The 18,452-nt window shown below is 30.9% G+C and overlaps 3 protein-coding genes across 3 annotated transcripts in view; 2 read left to right on the top strand and 1 right to left on the bottom strand.

Annotated features, from left to right (window-relative positions):
• Positions 1-4,269: 4,269 nt before the first annotated feature.
• Positions 4,270-6,457, bottom strand: LOC130441082 (nuclear nucleic acid-binding protein C1D-like). The gene is made up of 2 exons (XM_056774602.1): positions 6,051-6,457; positions 4,270-5,910 (listed from the first exon to the last, which is right to left on the bottom strand). Exons 1-2 carry the CDS (start codon positions 6,336-6,338, stop codon positions 5,779-5,781), a joined length of 420 nt encoding a protein of 139 aa, XP_056630580.1. The 5' UTR covers positions 6,339-6,457; the 3' UTR covers positions 4,270-5,778.
• A 1,002-nt stretch (positions 6,458-7,459) lies between these two features.
• LOC130441081 (transcription initiation factor TFIID subunit 9) lies at positions 7,460-8,523 on the top strand. Its single transcript, XM_056774601.1, has 2 exons — positions 7,460-7,759; positions 7,828-8,523. The coding sequence occupies exons 1-2, from the start codon at positions 7,617-7,619 to the stop codon at positions 8,390-8,392; spliced, it is 708 nt and encodes a 235-aa protein (XP_056630579.1). The 5' UTR covers positions 7,460-7,616; the 3' UTR covers positions 8,393-8,523.
• A 3,647-nt stretch (positions 8,524-12,170) lies between these two features.
• LOC130441079 (protein nervous wreck) overlaps positions 12,171-18,452 on the top strand; it is a 29,967-nt gene continuing 23,685 nt past the window's right edge. The window contains exons 1-5 of the mRNA XM_056774600.1: positions 12,171-12,204; positions 12,970-13,222; positions 15,801-15,944; positions 16,009-16,094; positions 17,541-17,685. Coding sequence (XP_056630578.1) covers positions 13,202-13,222; positions 15,801-15,944; positions 16,009-16,094; positions 17,541-17,685 — 396 coding nt within the window. The 5' untranslated portion in view covers positions 12,171-12,204; positions 12,970-13,201. The remainder of the gene's footprint in view (positions 12,205-12,969; positions 13,223-15,800; positions 15,945-16,008; positions 16,095-17,540; positions 17,686-18,452) is intronic.

Below are 18,452 nucleotides of genomic sequence, written 5' to 3'. Positions count from 1 at the left end.
AAAAAATATGTTTCTTTTTAAAAGCAATTAAGTCGTTTTATCATTTCTTTGGAAAAGAAATTTCTTATCGGGACATTAAATTCTAAATGAAAACAAAATCGTTACATAACGTGAATGATTTTGTTTATGCACTATTATTTGAACTAATCAATTTCCAGTGTGTTCACTTAGAAGTAGAGGGCATCACGATTTTTGGAGAGTTTGACATTGACATATATTTGATTTAATTTCAACAAATTCCAAAATTTTTCATTTAACTAAAACAACAAAATGTGAGTACGAGCACATGCTTTCAATAAGATTTTTAATTACTGTGGATATTAAGAAAAAATCGGAACATATTTATGAACACTGATATAAGATATTTATGATTTCATTGCAAATAAATAAATGAAATCATTTAAATTCTAATAAATAATGTATACTAGTATTTTATGCATGTTGTGGCATTCCACATCTTGTTTAATAAGTAATTAGGAAATCAACGTAACTCTCACTAATAATATTTGTTGTTGTTTTGACATCAATTTTGAAGACAATATCTTGTTGATGTGATTGAGTGCGACCAATTAAAAATTACGAGCTAATCTATATATTCTATAATGACAACAGTTCTTCAACGCTTTTACCATTGTACCATTCAACCATGAGTAACATAAGTCACAATTAATGCAGCTAAATGTTTTAATTCATCTAGTATAACAAAAACAACTGCTTAGCATCACTCATTTTAAAAGGATTATTTTTCTTGAAACTTCTTTCTCTATTTGGGTATAGTTTGCAATGATATGGTGGACATATAACCACCGTCATTCGACGATTTTATGCAATTTCATATTTTTTGAATTCCTCTTTTTGAAGTTCAAAGAATACATTCCCTTTCTTACTGAATCAGGATGGAATTTAATAATAAAAAATATTTCTTGTTTGGTGTCTCATTTCTTTTATCTTTCCTAGGTAATTTCTTCTTCATACTACAATATCGTTTCTTTCTATTAAAATATGCTTTCTGGTATGCTTTTTCCAGCGAAAAACTGTTTCTCATTCTTTCAAATGTTTTTCTATTTGAAATTTTGGTTTGCTTTGAGCTCTACGTTCTGTTTGAAACTCACAACATCTTTCTTCTTAAATAATTCCCTGAATCGTAGATTTCTCAACACCAAGCGTGCTACTAACTAATTTCACAGTGTCACCAACACTTTTACATCAATATTTGTCTCTAAATTATTTAAAACATTTCAATATTATTGTTTTTTTTTTCAATAAATTTATCAAGAAAGAAAAAACCAAGGTCTATAGAAAGTTAAGGTCTTTGGGAATGTGTTGCGCTTAAATTTGCTGATATTTTCGACAAATAATATCCTGGTTTACATTCTCCAGTATATTTTGTTAACTTTTTCACATCGGCAAAGTTGATGTATGAACTTACATAATTTTAGAACAGGAACAATTAGAGAGAACAGAACTATGAAACGTAAATTAGTCGATTCAATAATAACGAAAAAAGGGATACGAGGCAGACAATTTTCATCTTAGATTTCACTAACCAAAAATTCCTGAACCAAAAAGGGCTAATTTGTGGACAGGCGAGAAGAAGACGCTCCCTGTGTTATCTTTATTTCCATAAGTACCCAGGAGATCGTTAACGACCCACGATAAACATTATAAACTACAATTCAAATGTTTTTGAACATTTACTCTACAACATATAATCATGGATTGGATTCTTAACAAAGCAGAGGAACAGAAGTTAGATATACAGGAAAGAAAAATACTTAGAAGGATACTAGGCGGTAAAAGAAAATGCCAGATTTTAGAGTAACAAAAAACAAGATTAAAAGGAAGACCAAGGAATAGATGGAACGCAAAGATGATGGAAGACCTAAAAGAGAGAGAGAAATTCAGGAATGGAAAACGAAAGGAAAAAATAGGAAAGAGTGGAAGGGAATCACTTCCATGCTATGGGCCTAAAAGGTCTGCGGGAAGCACCTATATATATGAACATATAATCGAGGAAAAAATATTCATTTCTGAGTGGTTTAAGAAATATGTATTAACGTTACTCGTTTTCTTTGCTAAAAATAAGGATTTTAAACCATTCTAGGTGAAAATAATCAAGGCTGAAATGTAACTTATATGATTGTGAGCTAATTTCAGAGTTTAGTAAAAGCAGCAAAAGATGAATAGCCTACAGACGGCAAATCTGTAAATCCACCACTGATAGAGTGCAATTCTGCTGGAATAGAAGCGATCATTTCATCATCTACAAATTTTATAACGAACGGTTTTTTTGACATTTTGAAACATTTGAGAAAATTTTCAGAACAATCACGATAATTTTATATTTACAGATTGTAAGTAGATGTAGGTCAGAGAGTTATCAATGTTTTTGTATGTGTAGAAAAACTAACGTTATACTAAGTACTGTTCAGGTTTAATGAAGTATAAAATAGATACACAGACACATGTCAGGGAATAATCTCAAGGCTTTTTTTCTAATTATATCAATAATGAGTATGAAAATATGTTATAGGTTATATTGCTTACTTCTGTTTATTTATAAGGTGGGTCCAAATAATTCAAAATAATTTCGAAAGCTGACAGTACAATAAAAGTACTGCAACATATTTTCGTTTGTCTATTGCGATCTGCACTTTATTTATTCAAGTACAAATCAGAGTTTTGTTTGTTTATTATTCATATGCATAGAATTTCTACTTATTTTCGGACCAGTATTTTTGAGATTTTTAGAACAGTATACATCTAGAGCCTAATAAACATTATACACCTTTTGTCTATAAAAGGTACAACCCTAGAAGGATCAATTGAAGACCTTTTTTATCAAACATCCACTAAACCGTTTTAATTACAGCGTTATTATGTAACATTGGTTTGACACACACGCCGTATCCATTAAAAACATTTCCTAATCCTGTCCGGATTACCACAAAGATGCGACTATGGAATCTTTTAAAAAATTGTTCACCTATCAGATCCTACCAAGCATTCCGCCAAATTTAGTCAAAATTTTCAAAACCAATTTTGAAAAAGATGAGATATTAATATTTATGAAACATAAGAGTAAATATTCCTAAAAAGATTCCCACAACAAAGAAGTTGCTTCAAATTACCAAAAGCTAGAATTTTAAAAATGAATATGTTGTTAATAGTATTTGCAATACTCAAGTACATACTTGAATAAGACTGTCACTGTATAATTGTGTTCAATCCTATAGAAATGGTGCATTAAAAAAAATAACGTAAATCTAATTGTGTGCGATAGATTTAAAACAAGAGTGAAGTTCAAAGTATAGGAAATGAAAATTCGAGGTTTGCGTGGATTTGCAAAGCCGGAAAAATGTTTAAAGAATTTAATTATTAAAAAAATCGAGTCAAGCAAGCCTTTTTTAAAGTGTGTGATGACGTACGTAACATGATTCTTTTTATTTTGTTCGTTTTAATGTCTACTTTAAGATTAACTTGGTTTACGGGTTGAGAAACGGCCGGAAATATCCAACAAATAAGTTGGAACTCGTGTTCGAGAAATAGAATTATAGTCAATGAATATAATCTAATCTAATCTATTTTACATTCATCACTCCATTGTCCTATTCATATAAGCACGTGTTGGAATGACAATTCCAGCCACGGTGAAATTGGTTTCTGTAGCTACCAAAATTATAGTAAAATTTCACTTTAGTTAAAGATGACATGATTGGAAAAGAATAAACAGAATGTAGACCAGCTCTATTTAATATTTTAACTTAATTTTACTATCTTTGGTTAATAATTTACTAATATAGTATATTTTTGAAGAATAAACATTACTTCTCTTACAGAGTAATATACCATCACTAAGGAATCAGTCACGATTCATACCACCAGAAGTCCAATAACAAACTAAAGAGAAACAATAGAAACTACTTACTATCAAATATATTATAATGCTATTTTAATAATAAACTCTGGTAATAGAAATAGAAACGAGGCTGACGGTATACGATTTTTCTATAAAATCAATCATTATTCTGTCAACGTTTTTCCGACATCATGGTTTCCGAAAAGCCCTTAAGAGTGATCTTATAGTAGCAGTTTTCGGAAACTATGATCGGGTTAACTCGATCTGAATGTTTGTAGATTAACCCGGATTACTTTCGCTGTGGTTCTGAAACTGGGTTATGGAAACACGTGTCAGACAGTGTAATTGTGAGTGTTGGTGTAAACAGTGTATTTAGTATCAAAATTGCGGACTCACAACAAACAATGACGCAAAGTTAAGAAAAGAATGTATTCACCTGTCACGTAATACAATAAAATAATTATAATTATAAAAAAACTTGTAATTATAAGTAGAAACTTAATAAAAAACCATACTTAGTCTCTGTATATTTTCCTTTCTTGTGTGAATTAAACTTATTCAATAGGATGTCAAGGTTTACAGTTCAAAAGTTATCATTTTTTAATCTATTAAGAAGGTATCTAGAGATACAATGTATCCAGTTACTTTTCTGTGTCAATATAATGAATAGAGATATGGAATTCATATGCCACATTTTGATAATACATATTATCAAAACTATTATACTTAGCGATATTAGAAATGTTACACCCACAAAGAATAACTGGTCATCCTTAATTATTTGGTAGTGCGGTGAATCTATAGCTTCTTTCAAAAGTGTGGCAATAAAAATTTTGTTTTAAATAATCCCATAGTGGAAAATCATTTGGATATAAATTTGGGATACAACTTGATCACACATAATCCAATTATTAAAAGTTTTTTTAAAGAATTTTGAACATCACGTTTACCTATTGTTAGCAGGAAAAGTGACTTTTTTTTGGAAATTTGATTTTGTATAAGTTCCAAATATCTATATACCATCAATCCAGAAGAATTACTCGTCCAAACTTAATTTTTTGAGAATATTCACTCCTTATAGCAATTCTCAAATATTTATTTTATATCTTGAGAGACATCTTAAATGCACAATATATTACAAACATAAATTCATTTATATACAATGTTTGTCACAAAATGTTCGTTTTTCATTTGATTTTCAATAAAAATTTCATATAAATCAAGATTTGTTGGTATGTTAAAGTGATGGTAACCATTATTCCAAGCAGTTCTATTACTTAACGACACATTTCTCTTTAGCCAAATTTTATTAGTGTCACCTATGACCTATAATAGATTACTAATTTTGCATTTTGTACATTTTTGAATACAATTACATTTTCAAATTTTTGAATGATGCGACTAATAGTAGATTGTGTAGGAAAAGGCCTTTCTGCATAAGCACAAAGAAAAAAATTAAACACTCATACCAATGAATGATTAATTTTTTTCTATGATTATATGTATGTACCAGGTGGACATACATATAATCCGTTTCTAAAAACGGCCGTCTGCAATATCTCAGTAACGGATTATATTACAACTTCAAATTATAATAAAAGTGGTCCACATGGAAATCATTTTCATAATTTTGATCCCACATCTAGAGGTATATGAAAATATAAAACTGAAAAAGAAATAATAGTGTTTATAATAATGTAATAAAATTATCCAACTTTCTGTTTACTATTCAGACAATAAATCTTAATATAATGGGGGTATTTCTCATGAGATTTAATTTTAATACTTTATTAATAAATTAAATGTTGAAAGTATTATTACTTCCAATTTTAAAAAAGTATTTTATATTTATACCATCAAATTTCTATTTACATTTTCCATAATTATAAATTCTGGATTAAATTATTTTTTAATACTTATCAATCTTGAAATTTAATTTTTTTATTAGGGGCTGGTACATTTTCACCATCTTTGTGACTAATTCCATGTTTTATGAATCTCCCGGCCACTGCTTGATTTAATTTAGGTCTAATAGTATTTCTTTCGTTCGCCTATAACATAAGATTTAGAAATATATAAATTCTCATTATACTCAACTGATAAAAAATATGAATATAATGAAATAATTCATACCATGTAGGTATCATTGATAGTATAAAGAATAGAAAATTAATGGTTCAATTTCAAATACCTGTTTGGCTTTAAGCATGTATTCCTTAACCCTATTTAATTGATTTTTTACGTCATTTTTATTTGGATCTTCATTTTTAATTCGCAAATAGAGCCAATACAATGTATTTAAGGTGTATGCTATAAAGAGATCATAATCAACTTTTTGTTTTAGAGATAACTGTTCATATATGTCTGCAGTGCGAAGTTTTTCAAGCATTATTTCAATTTTTTCCACACTATTGTGAAGATTTGACAATTTTTCTTGGATATTTTTATCATTATCCAAATCGCCAAAATCTATTGACATTTTTTAGAATTCTTTTTAAAGTACACTAAAATCCAAATACAAATCATGCAAGTGAATTAGTGAGAAGATAGTGAAAGATAATTTAGGTTATGTTTAAATTATGACAATTGACAACTACCAAAGACTAACTACCGATATTGACATGCCACTCGTATGTGTGCTCCATGGTATTCCATAAAAATTAAGCTTCAACATATTTCATTGCTCAAGTGTTAGGTTGAATTCTACAATATTTCTGAGTTTCTTTCACATTTTTGTTCTCTAATTTGGTTCACATAATTGGATATGAGATAAGATTGTCTCAGTTATGGAGTGTAGAGAAGGAGTAACATCTCTTATGGACGGTACGTTTAAAATATAGTCTGAATTCTGTAGGGATAATACGTGGCGCTGATTGTACTATGGGATTGAGATCTGATGTTAAACACTTACTGTATAAGAAATTATCAAAGTTGTGACTAATGTTTGATTATATTCATGTGAAAAGCTGTACAATCCTTAATATCTTATTAGATTTTTATTTTTTATTAAGAACTTGATATATTTCTGTACCTGCTTGCATAAGCTAATTACCAATAATATTTTAACAAAACTATAATTATTATATTTGTTGCGGATAGAGTTCAATATTTTATTTCTATGAACCAAAATGTTTTATTTTCAATTATTTTATTATTCTTATTGATATTTTTATATGACTATAACTATTATATTAGTTGCTAATGAAGTTCAATATTTTATTTTAATCAACCAAAATGTTTTTTTTATACTATTTCATTATTGTTACATGATTCTATTTTTTTTCATATTAGAATATATGTATTATCTAAACCAAATAAATAGCTAAATAATAAAGTTAATTTAACGAGATTCTGTTTTGTTAATCGTTTCATTATTTTAATACTACTAGTTTCATTATCACGGTGCATTATTTAAAGCATTACTATACAGTTATTTTCAAATCAGCGCGTAAAATTCAAACGAATACCCTCTATAATCAGCGCCACCTATTTACCCACCAAAAATCAGCTCACATTTTTTAACCCAGAGAGTCTCTGGCAGAGACGTTCCTCCTTCTCTACACTCCATAGTCTCAGTAATGATATTTTGAAATATTGTTCCATAGATATTTATTTGACAAATCGTTGGTTAAAGATATAGAGGGCTCTCTAGATTATGTCATAATTGTCAATGCAATGGAAATTGTGAGAAACTGTTTATGTTTTATAAAAACAAAGTTTTAATAAGTTTAGATAGGCATTGACAGAAGGTATTGGAATGGCTGATAAAGACAAAACCAAAACACCTCAAACTAAACATATACCGAAAGATGGACAAGTTATAATGGCGATAATGAAGGAAATGGGTATCACTGATTACGAGCCTAAAACAATAGTTCAACTCACAGAATTTGTTTACAGGTAGTACAAGAAAACATTTTCTATGAAAAATAGTTTTTTTTTTATTTCAAAATCATTTCTATTAACAGGTATGCCACTTCTATTTTAGAAGAAGCTCGTATGTATACAAATAATTCGAAACAGAAATTTCTGGGTGTTGATGATGTTCGTTTGGCTTTGCAATTAACCTGCGAATCTACATTCACTACTCCTCCACCAAGGGAAGTCTTGATGGAATTGGCACATGTTAAAAATTACTCTGTCTTACCACAAGTCAAACCCCACTGTGGTTTGCGATTGCCACCTGATAGATATTGTTTATCATCATGCAATTATACCCTAAGAAGTATGAAGAAATCTTCAAGGCCTAATTTTGGAATGCCTGGTACTCCAACATTGAAAATTACTCCAAAAACAAACATTCAATTTCTCAAACGGTCAACTCCAACTATTGCAAAACAAACAGTTACAATACCAAAAGCAGTGACTAAAGTCATTACTAACCAACCTCAGAAAACCATACTAAAACCAAAAATAGAGATTACACAAAATTTGCAATTGACTCCTTCAAATAATAGTAATGAAATGGACTTTGAAATATTAGGGAGTTTGAAACGTAAAAGAGAAGATGAACATGAACCCATGCAAATGTAAAATAGTTAGTCAAAAGTGTGTTAATTTTTTTGCTATATTTTTACTCAGTTTAATAATTTTTGTTTTAAATAAAATTGAATTGCAAATTGTTCTTAGGTTAATAAATAAACTGTAATGCTTATAGTTTTTTATTGTGAGTTTAATAACAGAAATTATTAGAAATGTCGACACCGAAAAAATGGAATATAATGCAATTAGTTTGACAAGATATGAGGATAAAACTTTACAAATAAAAATGATAACTTTCTCCTGATTACTTGTAAAATACTTGATTCAAAATTTACACGTTACTGCAAGCTAATTCCATTATCAATTTTTATAGAAGATAGAATGAGTTTAATAAGCTTTCTTTAAAAGATGAAGTAATCAACCTATGAGGAACTCTGTAAAAAAATTTATAGCAGCTAGTGCTCTCACATGGCCGGACCATTTGTGTAAAACGTCCATAAAATAGGTAGTTTGTGAGTTCGTTGCTCAGTCACAAGGGAAACCAAAAAATCCTGAGAGTACGATTGAATTTTTAGCTAGATGATAAAACTTTCTCACAAAAATTATGATTAAAATCGAGTTCAGCACAATAAACCTCATAAAGTTCAAACTATGGAAGTTAGGCTAAGGTAAGCTTTCTTCCAAAGTTACAGAGAAGTGTCCATTCGAATATATCAAGATGAGGAAAAAACAATTTTTGATATTCAAACAGGTGATAATCCTAATACCACCATGCATTATTTTGGTTACACCATTATATTTCAACCAATTTATCCAAAACCTCAATAAACCAGATAGTACTTAAGTGTTTTTATGAATCACTATATTTTTTATAACTCCATTAGAATCGGTGCTTGGGAGAACTTTGGTTTATTTTATAAAGTAGTAATATCAGTATAAGCTATATGATTAGAAGTTATTTTACAATAATCAAGATTTCAGAGATTGTTACCTGTCACTTTGACAATCAAAAATATTAGTTACATTATCAATTAATGAAATTTAGGAATAAGAGGTAAGTGAATATTAGATACCTTTTTTAAATGCCAATATGAATGTATAACTGAAAATTTTGCTGCAGTCATTAGATTTCTATATTGTTAAAATCAATGAAATAATTCTTCTATTAATTTAGAGCAGAATACACTAACCTAAAAGTGTTGTGTAGAAATACTCTATTACGTCACATTTATTCCTTCAAACAAATATTTTCTGTCATATACCCCACTTGAATTTCGTCATCTCGTACTTAACGTCCACTAACTCGTTTCAAATTTTGTTAAAATGTCTAGTGGAAAGTGCAAACAAAGTTATGATCGTTTTTATTATGTTTGTGCAGAGTGTATATTTGCAAATACCCATCGTAGATTCTTTAAAAAATGCAATTTTCATCATTGTGGATTTCCTATTGCAAACCAAGATTAAAATTGGATACCACAGATATTTCGTGAAAGCTGTAGAATTGTTTTACTGAAATAATCAGCCGGAGAAAATAATAACTTTCATTACCAGGTGGAATTACCAAAATACTCTTGTTTCTTTTGTCAATGGCACAGCATGGTCGGATAGTATCATTATGTAAAAAAGCATGGCCTATTCGAAACGAGTATTCTCCAAGCCAAATCACCATAAATCGTTAATAGATCCAAAAAACATTATTCAACTTCCATTACATATTAAACTGGGGCATATATAAAGTTTTTGAAGGTCTTATTTGTTGCAAGGAAAATAATTATCACCATATCTTCTGTAAACTCCGTTCTGAGGTACAGAAACCAAATTTGGACTCGTTCGTGAAAATTACATTACCTCAATTTACATTCCTGTTCGTATGTTCTCCTTCTGATCTTAGCCTAGTTACACGGTGTTTCCTGGTCAATTGAAGAGCAGTGTCAGTTAATCAGGATCTAACTCTAGCATTTCTTAAAAAGTTTTTCACGGTTTGTAAAGTTACTGTTACATTTCGCGCTTCAGGTAAATCTTTTCGAAGCTGTCTTGTCGTTACATGTCTTCTTCGTAAAGCTTGCTGTTTCAAAATTCTATGATCTGCAGATGTAGTTGCCGAAGGTCGACCATGCACTGGCCTTTTATAATATCTCTCGATATCTCGCAACTACCTGGGACACAGTTGAGTGATTTATTGATTAATTTCCAGTATAATGGTAATCTCTCTGTACCCTCTTCAATAAGAGACATTATTCTAATAATTTATTCCTTTGTTCAATTTAAATGTCTGTTTACACGCTCCCCTATAGTCAATATTAGTTTAAAAATGCCCAATAAAACACAAACCGTGTACTGTGTACTCTCGATCTGTGCTGAGCAAAAACTGATAAGCAAAATCCAATTAACATTTCTTTAATTTTTTTTTTTTGAAAATTAAACTAATTGATACTTCTCTTGCCTTATTTTTTCTATTTTTGTTAGTTTGTAGAAGTGTAACAATTTTAACATTCCACTGACGCTGATTTTGTAAGCAATGTGGCCATTTTTAAGAGTGATGCGATATATTTTTGGTGGAATTTATTACAGAAGAAGGAATATCTTTTGGCCCATAGATCCTTAAAGTTAAAAAAGATCTTTAGTTTGAAAGTATTTTATTTGTCGATAAAAAAGCTGATATCAGAAATAAGTTCATATAAAAAAAATATATGTAACTGTAAGGTGAAGATTGGCAACGTCGAAGCTATTAGTAATCTAAGCATGCACCAATTTCTTTGTAAAATCTTCGGTTTTATAGGAATTTACACCCGACTTTCATAAATGTCCTGCATGCTACTTATGTTAATTTTTGTAGATATTCTCCCTATTTTTAAATACGTTCCATTATTTATAATTTTTTCTAGTTTTAATTTTTCGGTAGATATAAACACCCACCAAAAATTTAATTAAAGAGTAGATTCGTAATGTATTTTTGCAAAAATTATGAATTATATTTACTTTGATCGAAGTTTTTTTTAGATAAAATGAAAATTTCGGTTATCTTTCAGTAGCAACCATCCTCATACAGTTTTCTACGGTTGTTTTGAAGAATAATTAATATAATTATTATTAAACTACTTCGTTAAAATTTTTCACTTGTACTCTTATTCATCCAATAGCATTCAATAGGCAATGATACTGTGCAGCCTTCCGTTTATTGATTGAATCTCAAATTTACCAAAAAATTCATTTTACTATTATCGAGGATTTGAACAGGTAGCAATACATACGAGGGAGTTTCTTTTGCTTCTAAAAGTAGAATGCGTGGTGATAGGAAGCTGATTTACGATTAGTGAACTTTCCACAGAATATTTAGACATTTCACGATCTTCCCTATATAAAAATGTGATCACTGAGCTAATACGAACCTAATCTCAGTGAAGTTGACTTAACTAGGAAATCTTTTAAACCACTTTCGATTCAACCAAATTAAAACACATCACTATTTTATTGTCTAGCCTTTTCAGGTGCTTACTGCTTCTGTTCGTCTTGATTTACTATCAATTAAAGTTTGGCAATAATGTGGGACAACTGTTTTAAATATCTGGGTGTCCTCTTTATATTATGCCACAAGTTTCAATCAATTGAAGATCTGAACTATTGGTCATCCATTTTAAAACAAATATTGTTTTTATTTATTACTCGAAGGATCCAAGCAGGCTACCATAAATTCCGGCTTCTAATGCTATGTAGAAAAATCAGTAGACGTACTAAAATGAGAATCTACAGAACAGCAATAAGGCCAACAGTAATCTATGGAGGAGAAACTATGAATCTAACAAAACTTGATTAAGATAAACTCAACACCTTGGAGAGAAAAATGAATATATAGTCCAAAAAAGGTAGGTGACGGACAATCCTAGAATTGGAGAAATTTTTAATAAAGATACTATTACCAGATTTGGAAAATCGTAGCGAAAAAACCAAAACATTCAAGGAACTTTTGTTTAAAAAAAGGAAAATGATTAGAATGTGGATTGACTCACCACAAGAAAAGAGTTTCTTGATCAGCGATTACTATTTCGTTTGGGGTGTTATTTTGAAGCTCATCAAGGTACTTTTCAGCATTAATCATACCTTCCACGATGTGGTGATATGGATTTCCAAATCATAACAGAAGAAACTCAACTTTCGTTTAGAGACAGTAATTTTGAAACGCATATTGTTTATTTCTTATGATACGACTTCTGCTATCACGAACGCATACTTCAAATATGGATTCATCATTCCAAATAATGGAGTTTGATTGATTCCGAGATCATAATTTTTGTTATTTGGTTCACTTTAGACTTTTTTCTTCTGAATTTTTATTAGTAAAGCTTTTCTTTTGCGTATGAAATACTAATTCCAACAGAAAGAACCATGTAACAAATTTGTTGTGGTGATGGCCGTGATTTGAGTCCCCCTATTACTTTTTGTTTCTATACGTAAATTAATATCTTGGTAAAAGTCGTTTTCCCATCAAAAATCCCTCGTATATTTGGCATACTTAAAAAACACCACCTTTAGTGAGAACTATCGAAAAATTTAATGCATTTTATAAAAATCTAAGATCAAGGGATATTTCAGAGGATTTATCAACGTTTCTTTCCATATTATCATTTTAGGTGGCGGTTTGGATTTGTGTCGTCCTCGGAAGCGGTGGTGGAGAGTTCGGGCGCCGTCGTTACATCAACCCCCCATACTTCGCCTATCACAAGTCACATAATCGATAGAAGTTTCGCTGGTGCCTTTAGTGGAGTTGATGGCGACGTCGGGAGTTTCAGCTACGACGACGGAAGTTGTAGTGAACGCGTTGTGAATGATTGCCCTTCGAAATTGTGTAACACGGAGCAAACGATGCAGCCGCCACCAAGAAAGGTTGGCCTTATTTATTTCTATTCATTACATTGCTCAGATTAAGGGTTGATAAATTGCTTCTCACATTTGGGTTATGTGCTATAAGCGTTTGGTTCATACAATTATAGTGTTTTATATACTAGCACAAATGCACACCATTCTATGCGAAAGTATGTCAAATAACAGTCACTATTTATAGGTTATAATTTTTATATTAAACTTTCTTTTAAAGTCTTTTTCGAATCTTTTTTCACATGCTTTTCTCACCCAGTTCCAGGGGCAAAACTTTGCCATGCTTTTTTTTTAAACTACTATCTAATATTTAACGTACTATTTATCATCTAACTTCATGATACTGATTTTAATTTTTAACTTGTTTCATAGTTTTTATTTAAACTACCAATTATGGGAAACTATTTCAATTTATATCTTATCAAATCAATATCAGACTTTTATGGACTTACGATTAATTGAGATGGAAACGTTATAATTAATGTTCAAAATCATGTCAGTAGTCTGTTATCTTTTTTTCACACTTGGTGGCGATGAATTTGGAGATTTAAAGTAATAACTACAGTAAATAACTTTGAATTTTGCAAATTGTTTGTTCAAACTCCTTCTCAATTGAGTATCTGGAACTCGCTTAAATTTTATAACCACAAGAGGCAGATTTTCAATATTTATCGTTCATTTTTATTTCTTCCTCGCCCCACTGTCAACGAAGTCTCAAATGGAGCCTCAGAAGATCGAATAGAGCCAAAGTCTGTCATCAAATTGTGTTTAGTAATAGATTTTGCTTTTGGGCCAATGATGATCATAAGAGGGTCAAAAGAACTTACTAAATAAGTGATGGTATGTTATAGTAGAAAATCATCTTGGTTTTCATTAAGATAACGTTCGTTTGTTTAGATTTAGATATCATTTGAGAGACTCAAAACTGAAGTATTAGCAGTTTCTTGAATAAATTTAAGAAGACAGAAGAAGAAACGATTAGAATTTTTCATTATTTTCATCTTTTTAAAATCAGTCTCATCTATCGCAAATTGGAAAAAATGGATGAAGGTAGACTGAAAACTGCAATAACAATACTCAGATGCTCGAAAGGACATAAGGAGTTCTAGAAAAGAAGAAAATATTCATCATAATACTCTGCGTCCTTAAACGTGTCTATTCACTGATTTGATTACTACCTATCGGACAATTTTAGTACTTGCCTTCTTCCAATCCGATTAAGTTAAGAAAAAACGATTCGCTTTGATTTTTAGAATTCTTTTGACATATTCTGTGGTAGATCCACTGGATATTTGTCTTTGCCCTTTATATTATTTGTCTCGATGTTAACCGTTTGGATACAGCCGTAGAATTTTTTCGGCCCTGTGCAGCTTTGGAAATGAGACAGATTTTTAAAATCTGAATTAACTAGAAATCATTTGATGAGAAGTATAATACCTAGAATGTCAATGTCATCTTTTTCTCGTTCATTTTTATATCTTTTATGTTCCTTACTCCACCGTTGAGTAGTCTAAAATGGAGCCACGGAAGAGCGAATTGGGCAGATTAAACACGCGGTGTATATAAAGTATATCTAATAGAGTAAACTAATTAACTTTCCTGTTCAATCCAAAAATTTCTAGAAGTTTCTCGAACATTCTAAATCGATCATAATAAATTGCACTCATTTTGGAACTTTTTAGATCATTTGGGAAATTTCTAGAACTTTTTAGAACGTTCTAAATCGATTATAATAGTTTAGAATTTTCTAAACCATTCCAGAAATTTTGAGATCTATTTAGACGTCCTCATGCGCTGGAAAAGAGCAGAAATATATGTTTTCACTGTTTCGCTACCCATAATCACCCATTTCCACACACCGCGACCCAACTCTCTTACTATAACCTGGAGACAATGGTGTATTTACCAGTTGGTTGGGGCTGGTGGTGATAGAGAAAACCGCGTCCTTACGTGTTAAGCATTTTATATACATAATTTTAAATTATAGCTTAAAAAATTAGTATTATTACTATAAATGTTACAAGGCATTACTAAAAAATCATGAAATAAACTTTAAGACAACAAACGAAAATGTTTTGTTGAGTTTTTTTACTTGCAAATATAGAAAAAAAAATATAAAACAATCCTACCAAATTAACCAGAACATTCTGACAATTTTGACGAAAATATAAAAAACGCTGGTAACGTAAATTGAAAAATGTACAAAACTAATTGAAAATCGGCATCTTAGAAATAAAATAGGTTAGATAGACATAAGAGTTTCTCGACTCTCTGTATATTTCGATCATAAATGATTATTGGAAAGTAATCACGATTAATCGAGAATAATAGGAAACTATTTATCAGTTTATCTTCGACTGAAGATGTCCGATAAGATTCATTTATCTGAATTAAAGATTATTTTTCATAAGCTGGTATAATAGAACAGATTTTTTTTAGTGCGATAAACATTTTTCTCTCATGGCGCATCAAATGGTATGTTTAGGATTAGTTCATATCCATAACAGAGGAAAATGCAAAAGTTTGCGTTATAGAACCCATTGCTACCATGTATGTAAAGTTTTAATAACTATTTATTTTGTTACAGGGCAATTACGCGAAATTTTTGAAGAATCTCCACTCGGAACAAATCAACAAACTGATTTTAAAGAATCAACACGAGTGCGATCTATTGGAAGATATTAGAACATTTATTATAAAAAGATCGGCAATAGAAAAGTCCTATTCGGAAGTAAGAATTTGTTTAATATGACGATTTATAAATATTAATTGATTGAGAGAAATTTTTCTTTTAGGCACTACTTAAAATATCGTCAGCTTATTTGAATAAAAAGATTCCTAATATTCCTGATATAAAATTAGAGGGGGGAGAGGAAAAATGGTGAGTGTTTATATTTTTTCTTTTATTATTCAACTTTGGTTTTACAGACTTTGGTGGCGATTCATCAATTGACATTCTAGTAATTAAATTTTTTTTCAAACTAAGTAAGTTGCCATCTTATCCGACACATCAGTTTCAGATGGCCATATTATTTCTTCATCCTTTTTCCTTTTCATTTCCTCTTTTTTTTTCATTTTCCACATGTAATTGGGATTCATAAGAAAATTATGTCATTGATAAGTTGTTAATTTATCTTCTATTGCTAGTCTGTATATTAGTAAACTCATTTCTGAAATATTTATACCATCTATTTGTTGCTGTATGTTACATAGATAGCCTAGTTGCAAAAGCCTGTAAGTGCGAAAACTAAAAATGTCCAGGAGGCTAATAAAACTGCATATTTTATAAACTTAACATTTTATGTTCTATTTTTATTGCAAGCTCAAGACTAAGATGGAATGTTTTAAGTAAAATTTTTGGTTTTTACTTCTGTGAAATAAGATTTAAACCCAATTTCACAACAGGTACTTACCTATGACTTACATGGTTCTTACAGGCTTTTGTCCTCATAGGAAAATGGGGAGTAGTTATGTAAAACTTTGTCTGCTTTTTCCAGCCTCTTTGCGATTTCGCAGATTTGCTGGTTTGTCAACATCTACCAATTACGAAACTAGCGTTCTTTTAGCTTTCAATGTTTTCCAAAATATTGAATGGATTCTCTCCCGGAATTTCCCGTCACTGAAGAGTTTTCCCCACTAAACTCATTTTTCGAAAGCAGGGAAGTTTTAATTGTTGTGATGGTCTTTCAATGCTGTAGTTCCATTTACCACTCTCATCTTTATTTCGCTTGATACCGAGGTAAGCCTCTCCGATTTCTCGTTTTCTTTTTTGACTCAACCTCATGTATTCAGTTTCTTTGAAAATTCTCCTCTTCTTGTACGTTTTCCCCCTGATAATCCATTCTCAGTGCACTCAACTTCATTTCCATTCCTTTATTCTTCATATCTTATCGGCTCACCGTCTCTTTAATTTTGGATAACTTTTTCAGTTGGTTCTTCTCTATTTTGAATGATTTCATTCCCTGAAATTTAATTGATTTCTCCTACCTCTTCAATGTACGAATCGTTACTCTCACTGCCAGGGAAATATTCATCATCGTCTTGACCATCCATCATATCGGAATCGTCCTCAGCAAACTTTACGGTTTCATCACTGGATGGTGCACCCTTGATGGTAAGATGTGAAGAATTTTCACCACTATAGCCGTCAAAAATCATTTCTTCGATGTTCCAAATACCTTCAATGGGTAGGTTTATAAAATTCTACTTACGGGCTTTAGCAGTGTGGCTGTCGATATATAATATTCTAGATATACTTTATATTGTATGATAATATATATTTCTACAATCTTAGAATAATATTAAACAAGCTTATCCACTGTTACAGGAATATGTGGAACGTATGGAGAACCGTGTTGGAGGAAAACGAGAAATTAGCGAGAGCAAGACTGGCGGCCGTCGAAATATTCCAGCAACAAATTGCTGACGATGCCAAAATACTCCGGGCGCATAAATTACAAACAGCGAAAAAGGTGGGAATTAAATGTTCGTTATTATATAATGCGTTTATAGGAAAATTTCGATTGATACGATTCTTTTAGAAGATGAAAAATTCTCGATGTAAATTTCCATGTTTATAGTACGGCCCTGCTTGGTTACAGACTAATTTTATGTTTAACATATTAAGTAATTGGAAAATTTTAAAATGCCTATTTTTCTTCGCAATAAGTGCCTGTTCTGGGGCAAATACAACAAAAACTTATTGATATGTTCTAAATAATCAAAATGCTAAATGTGGAGCGTCGCGGAAACCAACTAGAATTGATATACGGGATGAGGCAGTCGCATTTCAGTCGTCATGTGGTCCAAACTAAATCGAGCGTTTTACCGAACCCGTAGGCTATGTAGCTACGTACTCATTTTGAAGTTAATCGCAGAACGAGATACATTTGAACTTCTGAGAATGTTGAACGCGTGAGAGTTGCTGTAGGAAGAAGCCCGCGAAGGTCGTTGCGTCGACAAGTCTGTCCGAAGGATCTTTTATGGTCAGATTTCCACCATCACCTTTACAACATTCAAATGATTCAGGCATGGAACGATTTTGCTGTCCGAACGGCAATTCTGCGAAACGTTTTTGGGCATGGTTGAAGAAAATGAGGAGCTTGTTCGCAACCAATGGATTAGTAACGAGGAATTTGTGAAAAAACAAGGTCTCAGGTCCAAATTCCTCAGAGTATGCTTCATGACGTGATGGGTAATTTCAGAAATCACCTGCAAGACTGCAATAATCAGAAAGGAC

The sequence above is a fragment of the Diorhabda sublineata genome, chromosome 3 (genome assembly GCF_026230105.1).
Source record: "Diorhabda sublineata isolate icDioSubl1.1 chromosome 3, icDioSubl1.1, whole genome shotgun sequence".
NCBI lineage: Eukaryota > Metazoa > Arthropoda > Insecta > Coleoptera > Chrysomelidae > Diorhabda > Diorhabda sublineata.
Note: the sequence above shows the minus strand (reverse complement) of the source record. Positions and strands in the feature narration are given on the sequence as shown.

Coding starts and splice junctions, on each gene's coding strand:
- LOC130441081 (XM_056774601.1), top strand. CDS start 7,617: ATGGCTGATAAAGACAAAACCAAAACACCTCAAACTAAACATATACCG. Junction 7,760..7,827: donor CTCACAGAATTTGTTTACAG/GTAGTACAAGAA, acceptor TTCTATTAACAG/GTATGCCACTTCTATTTTAG.
- LOC130441082 (XM_056774602.1), bottom strand. CDS start 6,338: ATGTCAATAGATTTTGGCGATTTGGATAATGATAAAAATATCCAAGAA. Junction 5,911..6,050: donor ACATGCTTAAAGCCAAACAG/GTATTTGAAATT, acceptor CTTATGTTATAG/GCGAACGAAAGAAATACTAT.